The 16,721-nt window shown below is 51.4% G+C and overlaps 1 protein-coding gene across 1 annotated transcript; it reads left to right on the top strand.

The window, feature by feature from the left end:
* The first annotated feature begins 1,146 nt into the window (after positions 1-1,146).
* osbpl11 (oxysterol binding protein like 11) lies at positions 1,147-15,883 on the top strand. The gene is given in 13 exon segments (NM_001030491.1): positions 1,147-1,501; positions 4,004-4,072; positions 4,696-4,871; positions 5,445-5,524; positions 5,962-6,147; positions 6,685-6,886; positions 9,194-9,342; positions 9,721-9,861; positions 9,934-10,420; positions 11,986-12,172; positions 14,384-14,566; positions 15,016-15,169; positions 15,543-15,883. Coding segments are annotated over 13 exon segments (2,196 nt in total). The 5' UTR covers positions 1,147-1,376; the 3' UTR covers positions 15,600-15,883.
* The last annotated feature ends 838 nt before the right edge of the window (positions 15,884-16,721 follow it).

Below are 16,721 nucleotides of genomic sequence, written 5' to 3'. Positions count from 1 at the left end.
TGCGACGGCTGCCCAGTGTGCGCCCAATGGCTGGAGATGGCTGGGAAGGCTGGATGAGACGGATGGCCAGTATAAATCTGATGGCTGGATGCGACGGCTGGCCGGTGCGTGCCCGATGCCTGGAGAGGATGAATTGCCCGGTTGGATAGGTATTTTGGTACTTGCCTCGAGTATAAGCCGAGGGTTCCTTTTTTAGCACATTTTGAGTGCTGGAAAACTCGGCTTATACTCGAGTATATACGGTACTTGATTACATGTAAATGTGGAGCTCAATATATAGGAAAAATGATCTGAAAAGTATGTGAACGTATCTTGGAACATCTGTCGGCCATTGGGAGAGGGGATGTTAAATCGGCTATAGCTAAACATTGTATTGAGAAACATGAGGGTAATATGGACTTTCATTTTCAAATTATAGATACATGTGGCCTCAATATAAGGAAAGGTGATTTTGAGAATAGATTATTACGTAGGGAAGCATTTTGGATTTATCAGTTGGGTACTATAGAGACATTGGGAGGTATGAACAGAGAGTGGGAATTAACCTGTTTCTATTGATATTTGGCTACATACGTGTGGCTTTAGAATATTGATATTATTGATATTATTTATGTTTCTCCCCTATTGCCGTTTATATCTAGTATTTCCCAATGGCTGAGAGATGTTTGATACGTCCCAAGTAATACTGTGATGTTTTGCAATTCTTATTGTTGCTTTTAACTAATATATATTGGTTAATAGATGCGTTGTAAGGGTTAACTGATTGTGGGAGGAGCCTTAAGGCCTTTCCAGAAGGAAAATACCACGAAACGCGTCAAGTGTATGGTCTTTTTCTGTATAAGCACAACATGCTTTTTTAAAAAGATTGGATAAAGAAAGATTTTTATGAAAACAAGTGTTGGCGTTGCTCCGCACAAAGTTTTGTTTTGCATAACCGGGTAAATACAAGTAGGAGCCGCCCCACTGTTGCTAAGCAACAACATACAGGCGTGTGACGCTATACGCTGGGCGTCGGCGTGCCCCTCCCACATGCGGTTACGTGCTTACGTCAGCGCGCCGAGCCGTCGCTGTGACCGTAATCTCGCGAGATGAGCCCAGTGAGGCGGGGCTGGCGCACCGGCAGGGGCGGAGGGGAGAGACGTATAACCGGCTGGACATTCACACCGCGGCCCGGGAGTATGAGACGCGGAGCGGGAGGGCCGCAATGCCCGGACTGACAGACCCCCACTAGCCGCCCCCATACCCCGCTCTCTGTAACCGGGGTGGCGCCCCCAGCGTACGGCTCAGAGACCCCCAGACCCCCCGTTACTGGGACCGGAGCCCATGAGCGCACCTGTGTGACGGACACTGAGTGACAGCGGCCGGGGGGCCCCAACATGCAGGGGGAAGTGCCCACCATGAAGGTGTCTGACAGCGAGAGCCGGCCCGACGCCTCCCCCAGCCCCCTCACTCACCGGCCCTCCAGCAGGGCAGCCGGGGGCAGCAAAGCCTGGCAGTACTGGTAATATGGGGGCTCCAGGGGGGGCTCTGTCAGCCCCATTTTATCCCACACTCCCTGCACTAACAGCCAGGCAGCTGGGGGTATTACTGGGGGTGGGTATAGCAGGTACCGGGGGTATTACTGGGGGTGGGTATAGCGGTACCGGGGGTATTACTGGGGGTGGGTATAGCGGGTACCGGGGGTATTACTGGGGGTGGGTATAGCGGGTACCGGGGGTATTACTGGGGGTGGGTATAGCGGGTACCGGGGGTATTACTGGGGGTGGTATAGCGGGTACCGGGGTATTACTGGGGTGGGTTATACCGGGGGTATTACTGGGGGTGGGTATTACTGGGGTGGGTATAGCAGGTACCGGGGGGTATTACTGGGGGTGGTTATAGCAGGTACCGGGTATTACTGGGGGTGGGTATAGCGGGTACCGGGGTATTACTGGGGGTGGGTATAGCGGGCACCGGGGGTATTACTGGGGGTGGGTATAGCGGGTACTGGGGTGGGTATAGGGGTACCGGGGGTATTACTGGGGGTGGGTATAGCGGGTACTGGGGGTATTACTGCGGGGGGGTATTACTGGGGTGGTATAGCGGGTACGGGGGTATTACTGGGGTGGGTATTACTGCGGGTACCGGGGTATTACTGGGGGTGGGTATAGCGGGTACCGGGGTTACTGGGGGTGGGTATAGCGGGTAGGTATTACTGGGGTGTATAGCGGGGTACGGGGTATTACTGGGGGGTATACGGGTGGGGTATTACTGGGGGTGGGTATAGCGGGTACCGGGGGTATTACTGGGGGTGGGTATAGCGGGCACCGGGGTATTACTTGGGGGGGTTATGCGGGCACCGGGGGTATTACTGGGGTGGGTATTAGCGGGCACCGGGGTATTACTGGGGGTGGGTATAGGGACCGGGGTATTACTGGGGGTGGATAGCGGGTACCGGGGGTATAGCGGGCACCGGCGGTATTACTGGGGGTGGGTATAGCGGGTACTGGGGGTATTACTGGGGGTGGGTATAGCAGGTACCGGGGTATTACTGGGAGTGGGTATAGCGGGTACTGGGGGTATTACTGGGGGTGGGTATTACTGGGGGTGGGTATAGCCATATGCTGTGCTGGAGGGCACTCCCACCTCCCTCAGTTAAGGGCTTGTACCTTGTATTGCTATTACCCCCCACAGTAGGAATGGAACTGCCCCTGGGGCAGGGGGAGCGGGGGGCCGGAAGAGAAGCAGCGTGAGGGCTCCCTGGTGCAGTAATTAACCCCCCGTGGGACAGGCTTTGTGATGCAACTCACTGCAACTTGCCCTGGGGCATTTCTATAGCAGCTCCCCTCCCATACACACTCCTGTGTAGCCCAGTCTGGCACAGTTATAGGGGGGGTGTTAGCTGGGGATTCTGGGAGCTGTAGTTCAGGTGTAGTGGGTGCAACACATCTGTGCATAGGGGCGTGGCCAGCCTGAGAATGGGAAATAGAGACAGTAGAGTCAGAATAGAGTCGGTTCTACAGACTGGCACAGGGGGCGGCATTGCTGCATCACTGCACGTGGGTAACTGGTTTGATTCCGGGCAGTGCCTGATGGTCCCGTGTGTGGGAGGGGAAGGGCTGGGGCACGTGGGTAATTAACCATTTCTTGTGCTAGTTAATAAGCTGCCGCCGTATCAGTGATAGGGAATAAGGATCAGCCGCTGAGCAGCTTATGGTGTATGTTTATTATGGGGTGAAAACAATATAATACAAACAGAATAACTGTGAGCTTGTCAGGGCTGGCCGGCAGATCCGTGTCCCGACTACCCCTCAGGCATATGTTTGATCAGGGCCTGAACATTAAAGGGGCTGTTCACCTATAGTATGATGTAGAGAGTGATGTTCCCAGACAACTTGCAATTGGTCTTCATTTTTCATTTGTAGTTCTTTTTTTAGTTATTGCACTTTTGTTTGTCCAGCAGCTCTCCCGTTTGGATTTTCAGTAGCTATCTGGTTGCTAGGATCTAAACTACCTTAGCAACCAGGCAGTGGTTTGAATGAGAGACAGGTATATGAATACGGGGCTGAATAGAAAGATAAGGAATAAGCAGTAACAATACAATTGTAGCCTCACAGAGCAATAGGGTTTGGCTGCTGGGGTCAGTGACCCCCATTTGAAAGGTGGAAAGAAGTCAGAAGGCAAATAATTCAAAAATGACTCAAAAAGAAATAATGAAGACCAATTGAAAAGTTGCTTAGAATAGGTCATTCTGTAAGTTATCTAAAAAGTGAACTTTCCCTTTAATGCCAAGTGTATTGTGGCCCCGGGAGCCGTAAGGGGCAGAGACTGTGCCCTTTGCTGTAATTCTGTTACTGTTTAACCGTCTCCTCGGCACCAGCGGGTGAGGCACGAGTTCCTCTCTCAATGATTGGCTTATTCTGCTGACAGGTTTGCTGCAGGAGTCTGAGTAAACAGGACAAATGCTCACTCACACTCACTCGCGCCCACTCAGTATCCAATGAAGTCTTTCTGTTTCTTGCAGTGATCACATGGAGAATATAAGCGGCTACCTGATGAAGTACACTAACCTGGTGACCGGCTGGCAGTTCCGGTATGTTCCTTGCCCAAGAGCACGTTGTCGGGGTAGTTAGGGCCCAGCCCTGGAGCCAGCGTAATGCATTACTGAGCTGATGTTATTGAGTTTGCTGCTTCGGGGGCCACCTACATATTCTACGCACAGCGCTGTGTATACGGGTTATGGGAATGGGCAGACGTACAGCTCACCTGCGCTACAGGCTGGGTATATTGTACCTGTGCCACTAGGGGGTGCTGCTGGGCCCCACACAATACACTAGACCAGGGATCCCCAACCTTTCTTACTCGGGAGCCACAGTCTAATATAAAAAGACTTGGGGAGCAACACAAGCACCATAAAGGTTCATGGAGGAGCCAAATAAGGGCTGTGATTGGCTATTAGGGGCCTCTATGCTTTATTTGGTAGGAAATCTTGTTTTTATTGAACCAAAACTTGCCCCCAAGTCAGGAATTCAAAAATAACTCCCTGGTTTGGGGGCACTGAGAGCAACATCCAAGGGGCTGGGGGGCAGCATGTTTCCCCTGAGCCACTGGTTGGGGGTCACAGTCCTGGAGAATGTTGCTCCTTTACTGGGGGGCTTAGCAGCACAGTGATTAATGGCTCCTCTAACTGACACTTTACTCTCTCTGGGTTGGCAGATACTTTGTGCTGAATAACGAGGCCGGCCTGCTAGAATACTTTGTTAACGAGCAGTCCAGGAATCAGAAGCCCAGAGGAACAGTCCAGCTCGCCGGGGCCGTCATCTCACCCAGTGATGAAGATTCCCACACCTTCACTGTTAATGCTGCCAGTGGGGAACTGTACAAGCTAAGAGGTAGGGGGGTAAGATTTGGGCCCCCCCCCCCCCCCAATGTTATGCTTTTAGCAGGGCAGCCGGGGGTCCTACATTGACTCATTAGTACAGGGCAGCCCCTCTCTGGCTTCTGCTTGTGAGATTTCTGCTCATACAGGCAGCTGGGTATCCGGCAAGGAGAGACCAAGCACAGGAGGAGAGGGGGGTATGTAATAGTGTGTGTAAATGATGGACAGAGTGATGGGTAGGTGGGGGTGTATCAGTAGGGGTGAGTCAGGGAATGTCGGTAGGGGGATGTGTTTTTATTCTGGCACAAGAGGCAGGGCCATGGGTAGGTGGTGGGTGTAAGGGAGTCAGGGGTAGGTGGGGGGTGTAAGGGAGTCAGGGGTAGGTGGGGGGTGTAAGCGAGTCAGGGGTAGGTGGGGGGTGTAAGCGAGTCAGGGGTAGGTGGGGGTGTAAGCGAGTCAGGGGTAGGTGGGGGTATAATTGAGTCGGGGGTAGGTAGATGTACATCACCGAGGGAGAGTTCATGTGCAGAGGGGCCATTTGGTTTCAGCAGGAGAAAATAACATTTTTGTTTTTTATTACCAATAGCCACTGATGCCAAAGAACGTCAGCACTGGGTGAGTCGGCTACAGATTTGCACCCAGCACCACACAGAAGCCATTGGCAAGGTAAGAGCCTGGTAAAATCCCCTTTATATCCCACTGTGCAACACCGAGCCCCATATCTTCTCTCCTTCCCACAATGCAACACTGAGCAGGGTCAGCCCCATATCTTCTCTCCTTCCCACAATGCAACACTGAGCAGGGTCAGCCCCTTATCTTCTCTCCTTCCCACAATACAACACTGAGCAGGGTCAGCCCCATATCTTGCCTCCTTCCCACAATGCAACACTGAGCAGGGTCAGCCCCATATCTTCCCTCCTTCCCACAATGCAACACTGAGCAGGGTCAGCCCCATATCTTGCCTCCTTCCCACAATGCAACACTGAGCAGGGTCAGCCCCATATCTTCCCTCCTTCCCACAATGCAACACTGAGCAGTTACCCCGCAGGCTCTCACCCCCTGGCTAATTCATCACTAACCAATGCCCCTCGTTCTTCCCACAGAACAACCCTCCTCTGAAATCAAGAAGCTTCTCATTGGCCTCTCAGGGCAGCGGCAACTCTCCTGGGTCCCAGCGCCGGCCCAGCCAAAATGCTGCCTCCTTCTTCAACCTTGGCCATCACAGGATGGTGCCGGCCAACAGGAGAGCTCAGCTGCTGCAGCCGGACCACTTGGGCGATGTGCGAGAGGTCAGAAAGGGGGGGCTCAACTGGTTAAAGTGGGGAGCACTGGGAAGGGAGGTGTTGCCCCGTAGTTACTCGGAGGTAGAGACCCCATTGTGTGTGACCCCCAGAGAGTGCAGTGAGGGGATACTGCTCCTGTTCTCTAGTCTGAAGGAAACCCAACCCCGGTTCCGTGTGATTATCTCCCCGTGGCACGGTGCCGCCGGCTATGGAAAGTGTAATGGAGATGCAGCTGATCCTCACTTAGATGCACAGCGATCCCTGAAAGCAAATACTGTACTGGCCCAGAGCAGCTCCGCCGGCCCCTCGGCAACGGTCTCTTGTTCTCTGGGAGAATTTTATTTTCTTCCTCTTTAAAATTAACTCGGCACATTTATTATTTTACTATTGATTCATTTACCCCTCTCCACTGCTGCGTGACTGGTCGGTTCAGGGGCCAGTGATATTATTTTTCATTCAGTTTGGCTACTGGGCCAGAGATGTTCTAGTACATGAGCTGTATATGGTATGGCAGGGCTACTCACTCTCACTCTCTCTCCCCAGATGATGAGCAAAGCGGAGGGGCAGCAGAGGGATCTAATGCGCAGCATTGAGGGTCTCCCCAGCGCCGGGCACCTCAGTTCCCTGGATCAGGATCTTCTCATGCTGAAAGCCACCTCTATGGCCACACTGAGCTGCCTGAATGACTGCTTCCAAATGTTACACCAGCAACATATAGCCCTGCAGAGGCACATCCCCCCCACAGGTGAGCCTTACCCGCACTGCCCCCCAGTGTGTAACGTGCCCCCCCACCCAAGGGCATAGCCCCCCACTGTTATATGGCTCATCCCTCCCACAGGTGAGCCTTACCTTCACTGCCCCCCAGTGTGTAACGTGCCCCCCCCACCCAAGGGCATAGCCCCACTCTTATATGGCTCATCCCCCCCACAGGTGAGCCTTACCCGCACTGCCCCCCAGTGTGTAACGTGCCCCCCCACCCAAGGGCATAGCCCCACTCTTATATGGCTCATCCCCCCCACAGGTGAGCCTTACCCACACTGCCCCCCAGTGTGTAACGTGCCCCCCCACCCAAGGGCATAGCCCCACTCTTATATGGCTCATCCCCCCCACAGGTGAGCCTTACCTGCACTGCCCCACAGTGTGTAACGTGCCCCCCCACCCAAGGGCATAGCCCCACTCTTATATGGCTCATCCCCCCCCACAGGTAAATCCCTCCCATGCATAGATACATGGGCCCACAGGTAAGTGCCACCCAGTCATAGCCCTGTGTGATGCCCCAGAAATGGCACTGGTACCCAGGCACAGATATTATCATCGAGACCTAGGCATTGGGCCTGCTGCTAAGGTTTCTGGCATCAGAATTTCTGAGGCATCATACTGTTAGTATAATGCAGACAGCACTATTCTGATAAAAATTGCAGTTGGTCTATATTCTTGTTTTGCAGCTGTCTAGTTTGAAATGTTACTTTATCTTGTTGCTAGGATCCAATTTACCCAAGCAACCAGGCAGTGGTGTGAATAAGAAACTAGGAGATCAATAGGAGAGGCCTGTATAGAGTAATAAGAAACAAAAAGTAAAGTTATAGAATGGCCGATTCTAAGCAACTTTTCAATTGGTCTTCATTATTTATTTTTTATAGTAATTAATGAATTATTTGCCTTTTTTCTTCTTCTTCTGCAGCTTTCAAATGGGGGTCACTGACCCCGGCAGCCAAACCCTATTGCTCTGTGAGGCTCCAGTTCTATTGTTACTTTTTATAACTTATTTTTCTATTCAGCCCCTCCCCTATTCATATACCAGCCTCTCATCCAAACCACTCCCTGGTTGCTAAGGTCGCTTGGACCCTAGCAACCAAATAGCCGCTGAACTGAAAAGATAATAACTAAAAAACTACAAATAATAAAAAATGAAGACCAAGGTAACTTTCCCCAACATAATCGGTAAAATTTAGATAGTTTGGCACAAAGAGAACCCCCCATGTGTATGGATTGGCAAGTAATGCCCATAAAAACCAAAGGCTGCCAGAAGCCATATAAAGTGATTTTTATTGGCTGGTACTGTGTTTTTCAGGCATGGAGTCTTGTTATAGGGGGCACCCATACCCGGGGGGGCATTGGCTGCTGACTCGGCCACTCTTGGTAGCCATAGTAACCCAAAAAGCTCCATATAGCCGACCAGGATTCATTTGTATTCTGGTTGGGCTGGCTGGGAACTCCTTTTGGCTAAGGACCCAATGGACATGATCTACAATCAATGGCCCCCTGGGCTGAATGATCTGATTGGTAGTTTGTGGCCAAAGGGGCAGATAGGGAGGCGGCCAGACGAGCAGATCCTTAGCATATGTAATGAGAATAATAATAATAGGGAAAGGGGGAGAATTGTGACACCTCTCCATGTGACTCAGCAGCCGAGTGACTTTCTGTAAATGGGGTCAGTAAATGTTAAGCAGTCGGGGGGGGGGGGGCACATGTTGCTTGGATGAGCCGCAGCCTGAGAATGGAACAAGTGAATAATTCATGTGATTGGCAGATTAGTCGGGAGGTAACGGGAGCTCCGAGTCTCTTTCCAGGGGGGGTCACAGCTGAAAGTGCCCTGCGCTGGGTCCCTATCATTTCTCTGCTTGTGGGAGGGTCAGGGGGCACTAGGGGGCAGTTAGGCTCTTCCCAGCTGGGCCTGGGCACTACTTGTGCCTCTCGGTTCTGTCAGCCTGGGACCTGGCGCCGCCACATCTGGGTCATGTACAGGACACTGGGCTCTCTTCCTGTCACCGTGTCGCTTTACACCCCCCCGTATCGGGTTCCCAGACTGTGCCGGCAGATTCAGGTGACACTCTCCAGCCAATCGTATTGCAGTATGCTAATGGCTGGGAAAGGTGCTGCCTGTTGGAGATGCAGCTGAACAATTAGAAACGAGTTACCTGGCAGACTGGTGCCCGCTCGTGCCCGCAGCATCTGGGTTATATGGGTTGCCAAGGAGCCCCCGGCTGCCCACACTGTGCCCACTGAGCGCTCTGCTTCTTCTGGATTATGAGCAAATTTCCTCTCACTCCAGGTACAGCGATCAATTGGCTGGAAGCGAAAATCCAAATTCCCAATCATCTGAATAATGGGGAGGAGTCCGGCCTGGCGCTGCCGGAAAGCCAAGAGCAAGAGCTTCTGAGAGAGACGCAGGCCCTGTCTGATAGCACCCTGGCTTCTGGGGTAAGGTCTGTGGGGTACGGGGGGGGGGGCAAAGAAATAAAAAGGTGGTGGAAGTTGTTTCTTTGCTGGGGTTGCACTGATTGGTACATTCCTATTCCTTTCTGTAGGATTACACTGAACTAACATTCTCTGCCTCGGGGCTCCCTGATACTCTTAAGAGCTGCCGAGCCCAAGGCCTTGTATTAGCAGTCTAAAACTGCAAATATCTCCGATACCACAAAAATGCAAATGTGCTCAGAGGAGCACTCTGAATTAGTTTACAGAGTCATTTTTGGGGGTTTCGTTCCTTTAAGTGGGAGAAAAAGGGAAACTGAGTAGAAGTTGGGTGTGAGCGGGAAGCCCAGGATTTGTCTCCCATAGTCCCATTGTGTCCCATAGGAACCTGAAGACATAAACCCAGAGGATGAGGTGGAGGACGGGTGTGATCTCAAAGAGGATGAGTTGGGGGCCGTGGAGGAGCAGCGCAGCGTCATTTTGCATCTCTTATCCCAGCTCAAACTGGGCATGGATCTGACCCGGGTAAGGCAGTGCTCCCAGGAGCTTCCATTCTCTCACTCACCCAGAGACTGACTCCATGTTTCTCTTTCCTAGGTGGTCCTCCCCACTTTCATCCTGGAGAAACGCTCCTTGCTAGAGATGTACGCCGACTTCCTGTCCCACCCAGACCTCTTCCTGTCTATCAGCGCTGGCCTCACCCCCGAGGAGCGCATGGTGAGATTTGTGGAATATTACCTGACCTCCTTCCATGAAGGACGCAAGGGGGCGCTGGCCAAAAAGCCATACAACCCAATCATTGGGGAGACATTTCACTGCTCCTGGAGGGTACCCAAAGATTCTCTGCAGCTTTCTAACCCCACAGAGAAGCCCCCCAAAGCACAGGATCAGGCCCCGCTTGTGGAGGACTCAAATAAACCAGACTCTTACACCATTAGGTTTGTGGCTGAGCAGGTCTCCCATCATCCTCCGGTCTCAGGGTTCTATGCTGAGTGTCCGGAGCGCCGAATGTGTGTCAACACCCACATCTGGACAAAGAGCAAATTCATGGGGATGTCCATTGGCGTGACCATGATTGGAGAAGGTAGTGAGATCAATGTGTATTGACCCTTACTAATATCATTCTGGGTGTGTGAGTGGGTCTGTCTCCCACTAGGGATGTCGTTCTGAGTGTGTGAGTGGGTCTGTCTCCCACTAAGGATGTCGTTCTGGGTGTGTGAGTGGGTTTGTCTCCCACTAGGGATGTCGTTCTGGGTGTGTGAGTGGGTTTGTCTCCCACTAGGGATGTCATTCTGGGTGTGTGAGTGGGTCTGTCTCCCACTAGGGATGTCGTTCTGAGTGTGTGAGTGGGTCTGTCTCCCACTAAGGATGTCGTTCTGGGTGTGTGAGTGGGTTTGTCTCCCACTAGGGATGTCGTTCTGGGTGTGTGAGTGGGTTTGTCTCCCACTAGGGATGTCATTCTGGGTGTGTGAGTGGGTCTGTCTGCCACTAGGGATGTCGTTCTGAGTGTGTGAGTGGGTCTGTCTCCCACTAAGGATGTCGTTCTGGGTGTGTGAGTGGGTTTGTCTCCCACTAGGGATGTCGTTCTGGGTGTGTGAGTGGGTTTGTCTCCCACTAGGGATGTCGGTCTGGGTGTGTAAGTGGGTTTGTCTCCCACTAGGGATGTCGTTCTGGGTGTGTGAGTGGGTTTGTCTCCCACTAGGGATGTCGTTCTGGGTGGGGTTTCTCCACTGGATGTCGGTCTGGGTGTGTAAGTGGGTTTGTCTCCCACTAAGGATGTCGTTCTGGGTGTGTGAGTGGGTTTGTCTCCCACTAGGGATGTCGTTCTGGGTGTGTGAGTGGGTTCTGTCTCCCACTAGGGATGTCGTTCTGGGTGTGTGAGTGGGTTTGTCTCCCACTAGGGATGTCGTTCTGGGTGTGTGAGTGGGTTTGTCTCCCACTAGGGATGTCGGTCTGGGTGTGTGAGTGGGTTTGTCTCCCACTAGGGATGTCGTTCTGGGTGTGTGAGTGGGTCTGTCTCCCACTAGGGATGTTGTTCTGGGTGTGTGAGTGGGTCTGTCTCCCACTAGGGATGTCGTTCTGGGTGTGTGAGTGGGTCTGTCTCCCACTGGGGGTGTTGTTCTGGGTGTGTGAGTGGGTCTGTCTCCCACTGGGGGTGTTATTCTGGGTGTGTGAGTGGGTCTGTCTCCCACTAGGGATGTTGTTCTGGGTGTGTGAGTGGGTCTGTCTCCCACTAGGGATGTCGTTCTGGGTGTGTGAGTGGGTCTGTCTCCCACTGGGGTGTTGTTCTGGGTGTGTGAGTGGGTCTGTCTCCCACTGGGGGTGTTGTTCTGGGTGTGTGAGTGGGTCTGTCTCCCACTGGGGGTGTTGTTCTGGGTGTGTGAGTGGGTCTGTCTCCCACTGGGGGTGTTGTTCTGGGTGTGTGAGTGGGTCTGTCTCCCACTGGGGGTGTTGTTCTGGGTGTGTGAGTGGGTCTGTTTCCCACTGGGGGGGGGTGTTCTGGGTGTGTGAGTGGGTCTGTCTCCCACTGGGGGGGGGGTGTTCTGGGTGTCTCCCACAGGGGATGCCATTCAGGGTATGAGAATACATGTATTTGGGGGGTGTATGAGTAAATGTACTGTAGGGTAACCCCCCCTCCTTGCCTTACAGGAGTGCTGTACCTGTTAGAGCACGGGGAGGAGTACACATTCACGCTGCCCTGCGCGTACGCTCGCTCCATTCTCACCGTGCCGTGGGTGGAACTGGGGGGGAAGGTCAATGTGAACTGCGCAAAGTCCGGTTACTCTGCAGCCATCACTTTCCACACCAAGCCTTTCTATGGGGGCAAGTTGCACAGGTGAGTTCCATTTCTGTGCCCCCTGGTGTGTTTCTGGGGAGGGGGGCACACATATAGGTACATGTTATAATGGAAATCATAGAGTAAATATTGTATATAGTAAGCTCCTGCCCCGTAACTGTGCAGGAATACCCTCTAGGGGCAAAAAAGGAAAAATTGACCATTTAATATATATTTTTGCACAAATGGTAATGTTAACATTTTTATTTATTTATTTCAATCCATTAAAACTTATTAACTCCCCATATGCAAAGCCTGACTGAAACGTGTATATTATAATAAATACAGTACCCCCTGCTGTAAAGTATAAGGATATTAGGAGTCACCTCGGGGTTCGGCCTCATCCCTTTATATGGGCATGGAACCCCTTGGTGACTTATATTATCCCTGTATCTCACAATAGGGGGCACTTTATTCACTATATATTATAAGGAACTCCTCGGGGGCTTATAATATCCCTATATGTTACAATAGGGGGCACTTTATTCACTATATATTATAAGGAACTCCTCGGGGGCTTATAATATCCCTATATGTTACAATAGGGGGCACTTTATTCACTATATATTATAAGGAACCCCTCGGGGGCTTTATTATCCCTATATGTTACAATAGGGGGCACTTTATTCACTATATATTATAAGGAACTCCTCGGGGGCTTATAATATCCCTATATGTTACAATAGGGGGCACTTTATTCACTATATATTATAAGGAACTCCTCGGGGGCTTATAATATCCCTATATGTTACAATAGGGGGCACTTTATTCACTGTATATTATAAGGAACTCCTCGGGGGCTTATAATATCCCTATATGTTACAATAGGGGGCACTTTATTCACTATATATTATAAGGAACCCCTCGGGGGCTTATAATATCCCTATATGTTACAATAGGGGGTACTTTATTCACTATATATTATAAGGAACCCCTCGGGGCTTATAATATCCCTATATGTTACAATAGGGGGCACTTTATTCACTATATATTATAAGGAACTACTCGGGGGCTTATAATATCCCTATATGTTACAATAGGGGGCACTTTATTCACTATATATTATAAGGAACTCCTCGGGGGCTTATAATATCCCTATATGTTACAATAGGGGGCACTTTATTCACTATATATTATAAGGAACTCCTCGGGGGCTTATAATATCCCTATATGTTACAATAGGGGGCACTTTATTCACTATATATTATAAGGAACTCCTCGGGGGCTTATAATATCCCTATATGTTACAATAGGGGGCACTTTATTCACTGTATATTATAAGGAACTCCTCGGGGGCTTATAATATCCCTATATGTTACAATAGGGGGCACTTTATTCACTATATATTATAAGGAACCCCTCGGGGGCTTATAATATCCCTATATGTTACAATAGGGGGTACTTTATTCACTATATATTATAAGGAACTCCTCGGGGGCTTATAATATCCCTATATGTTACAATAGGGGGCACTTTATTCACTATATATTATAAGGAACTCCTCGGGGGCTTATAATATCCCTATATGTTACAATAGGGGGCACTTTATTCACTATATATTATAAGGAACTACTCGGGGGCTTATAATATCCCTATATGTTACAATAGGGGGCACTTTATTCACTATATATTATAAGGAACTCCTCGGGGGCTTATAATATCCCTATATGTTACAATAGGGGGCACTTTATTCACTATATATTATAAGGAACTCCTCGGGGGCTTATAATACCCCTATATGTTACAATAGGGGGCACTTTATTCACTATATTATCAGTTCGATTAATGTGCTCCCTAATCCTATAAAGCTCCCATCCTACAACCAACATACTGTTTTTTACATTTCCCTCAGGTCCCTAAATAAATGGGGGGTTTATCAGCTGTAATGGTGCCGCAGTGATTTATTTGGGGACTTGTGGGAAATGTAGAAAACTTTATGTTGGCTGTAGGATGAGAGTTTTATAGGGCAGGATTAGGGAGCACATTCATTTGCCCATTAGCACCGTGTAGTGTATACAAGTGCCCCCGGACAATGGGCAAATATATATGTTGCTGTGTTGCTCTGTAGTGGCGCTGCCTGCGCCCAGATCTGCCCCAGTGCCACCAGATTACTGCGTTTGGGCAGTTCCGTGCCCAGGGGCCGGCAGTGTTGGGCTGCACCTATATAATACAGGGGGGGTCCCACTATAATCACTGTGACTCTATGCGCAGGGTGACGGGGGAGGTGAAGCACAACGCCACTAACAGTGTGGTATGTAAGGTGCAGGGCGAGTGGAACAGCGTGTTGGAATTTACCTACAGCAGCGGGGAAACCAGATCCATCGACCTCACCAAGCTGCCCGTCACCCGCAAACTGGTGCGGCCCGTGGAGAAGCAGGGCCTGTTTGAGTCGAGGTGAGCCCGGTCTGCATGTACCCGCGCTGGCACACACTGACTCCCACCCCCGCGCTGGCACACACTGACTCCCACCCCCGCGCCGGCACACACTGACTCCCACCCCCGCGCCGGCACACACTGACTCCCACCCCCGCGCCGGCACACACTGACTCCCACCCCCGCGCCGGCACACACTGACTCCCACCCCCGCGCCGGCACACACTGACTCCCACCCCCGCGCCGGCACACACTGACTCCCACCCCCGCGCCGGCACACACTGACTCCCACCCCCGCGCCGGCACACACTGACTCCCACCCCCGCGCCGGCACAAGCCTGGCAGAAGGGATGTTGCTGTGGGTACTGTGTGCCGTACAGATTGCCCCCAAGTGACCCCACTGTAAGGTTCTATTGGAGGATCTGGGGGGGCATGAAGGTTGGGGGTGTAACTGTTCCCTCTCACTGCAGGCGACTGTGGGAGAATGTAACTGAGGCTCTGAGTGCAAAGGATATAGAGAGAGCAACGGAGCACAAGAGAGCGCTGGAGGAGAGACAGCGGGCAGAGGAGCGACTCCGGGCAGAGACAGAGACTCCGTGGATCACAAAATACTTCACAAAAGAGGTAAGTTGTGTGAGCGGGGCCCCTCCCCGAGAGTGCTGGGGCCCAGTGGCATCACATAGAGTTCTGCTGAGGGGTAAGTTCCCAGGTCTCTGCCCTATCCTGAGAGTGCAGCAGAGTTGGGCCACGGGTACAGAGGAAACAGCGACATTATCCCATTGTATTGATAAATGCTTATTACAGGGCTTCTCCTGCCCTATTTATCCCAATGTCAGTGAGTGGGAGCTGCCATGTTGTTTGCACTGGTGGAATCTTGTAGCGATGAGCAGTGCAGGTCTAACAGTACCGACCCAGGCAAAGCCCATACAACTTCCCCCCCCCCATATACAGTATATACCTGAGAATAGGTCTCACTTCTAACCCCCCCCCGTTGCAGGGAGACGGATGGTCCTACAAGCAGCCCCTGTGGAAAAGCTCGGACTCTGGCCAGTAAAGGCTCCCCCTGCATCGCTGGATGGTTGCACCCAGTGGCCGGACCAGCCCGGATCTGCAGTCTCTCCCGGGGGTGCCCAGTGGCAAACTGGGGGCACAAATCTGCTTCTGGAAGTCAGGTGGAATCAGTGTTACTTGTCTTCTGTGTCCCCCCCCCACTCTGGAACTTCCACTATGGACTCACGACACCCCCCCGGACCCTCAATTCGCTCAGGACTCTGCAGGCCACACCCTCTCTGTACTTGCAGTAATAATAAAACTCCCAGTGACCATTTCAGTGCTGGAGCGCTGTGCAGTATTATATCATTTTCTCCACCCCCCCCCACATATACTCCTGTGGTGCCTTCAGCCCCAAATACAGAAAGAAACAAAGAAAATGAAAGTGATGTCACAATGTGTAGCCACGCCCACCCCTGGCCCGATAGGCCTCGCAATAGGATTCTTTAATCCACAAAGCAAACCAGCCAATAGGGGGCAGGCTGGTGTCTGGGGGGGAGAAGTGGGCTGGAACAGAGCTGGGGGTGGGGCAGAAGTCAGCGAGGAGACAAATGAATGGGTTTGATGGGTGGGTGGGGGTGGAGTTTGCTGTTTAATGGCTGTAGTGCAGTTCAGTGACAGGAAATAGAGCGTAAGCTACTGGGCAACTGCTTGTCCAGCACAGTACAGACCCCGCCCATGTCACATAGGCCCCGCCTTGTCCTCCTGATACACAGCTTTCTACATGGTGAGCCCCTCAGGGTTGCTGCCAATGATGGACATGGTATCCCCCCCCACTGTATATTATACACACACTGTACATTACACACACTCGCACACTATACTGTACATTACACACACTCGCACACTATACTGTACATTACACACACTCGCGCACTATACTGTACATTACACACACTCGCACACTATACTGTACATTACACACACTCGCACACTATACATTACACACTCGCACACTATACATTACACACTCGCACACTATACTGTACATTACACACACTCGCGCACTATACTGTACATTACACACACTCGCCACACTATACTGTACATTACACACACTCGCGCACTATACTGTACATTACACACACTCGCGCACTATACTGTACATTACACACACTCGCGCACT

Source organism: Xenopus tropicalis, chromosome 9 (genome assembly GCF_000004195.4).
Source record: "Xenopus tropicalis strain Nigerian chromosome 9, UCB_Xtro_10.0, whole genome shotgun sequence".
NCBI lineage: Eukaryota > Metazoa > Chordata > Amphibia > Anura > Pipidae > Xenopus > Xenopus tropicalis.
This window is presented reverse-complemented; position numbering and strand designations above follow the sequence as displayed.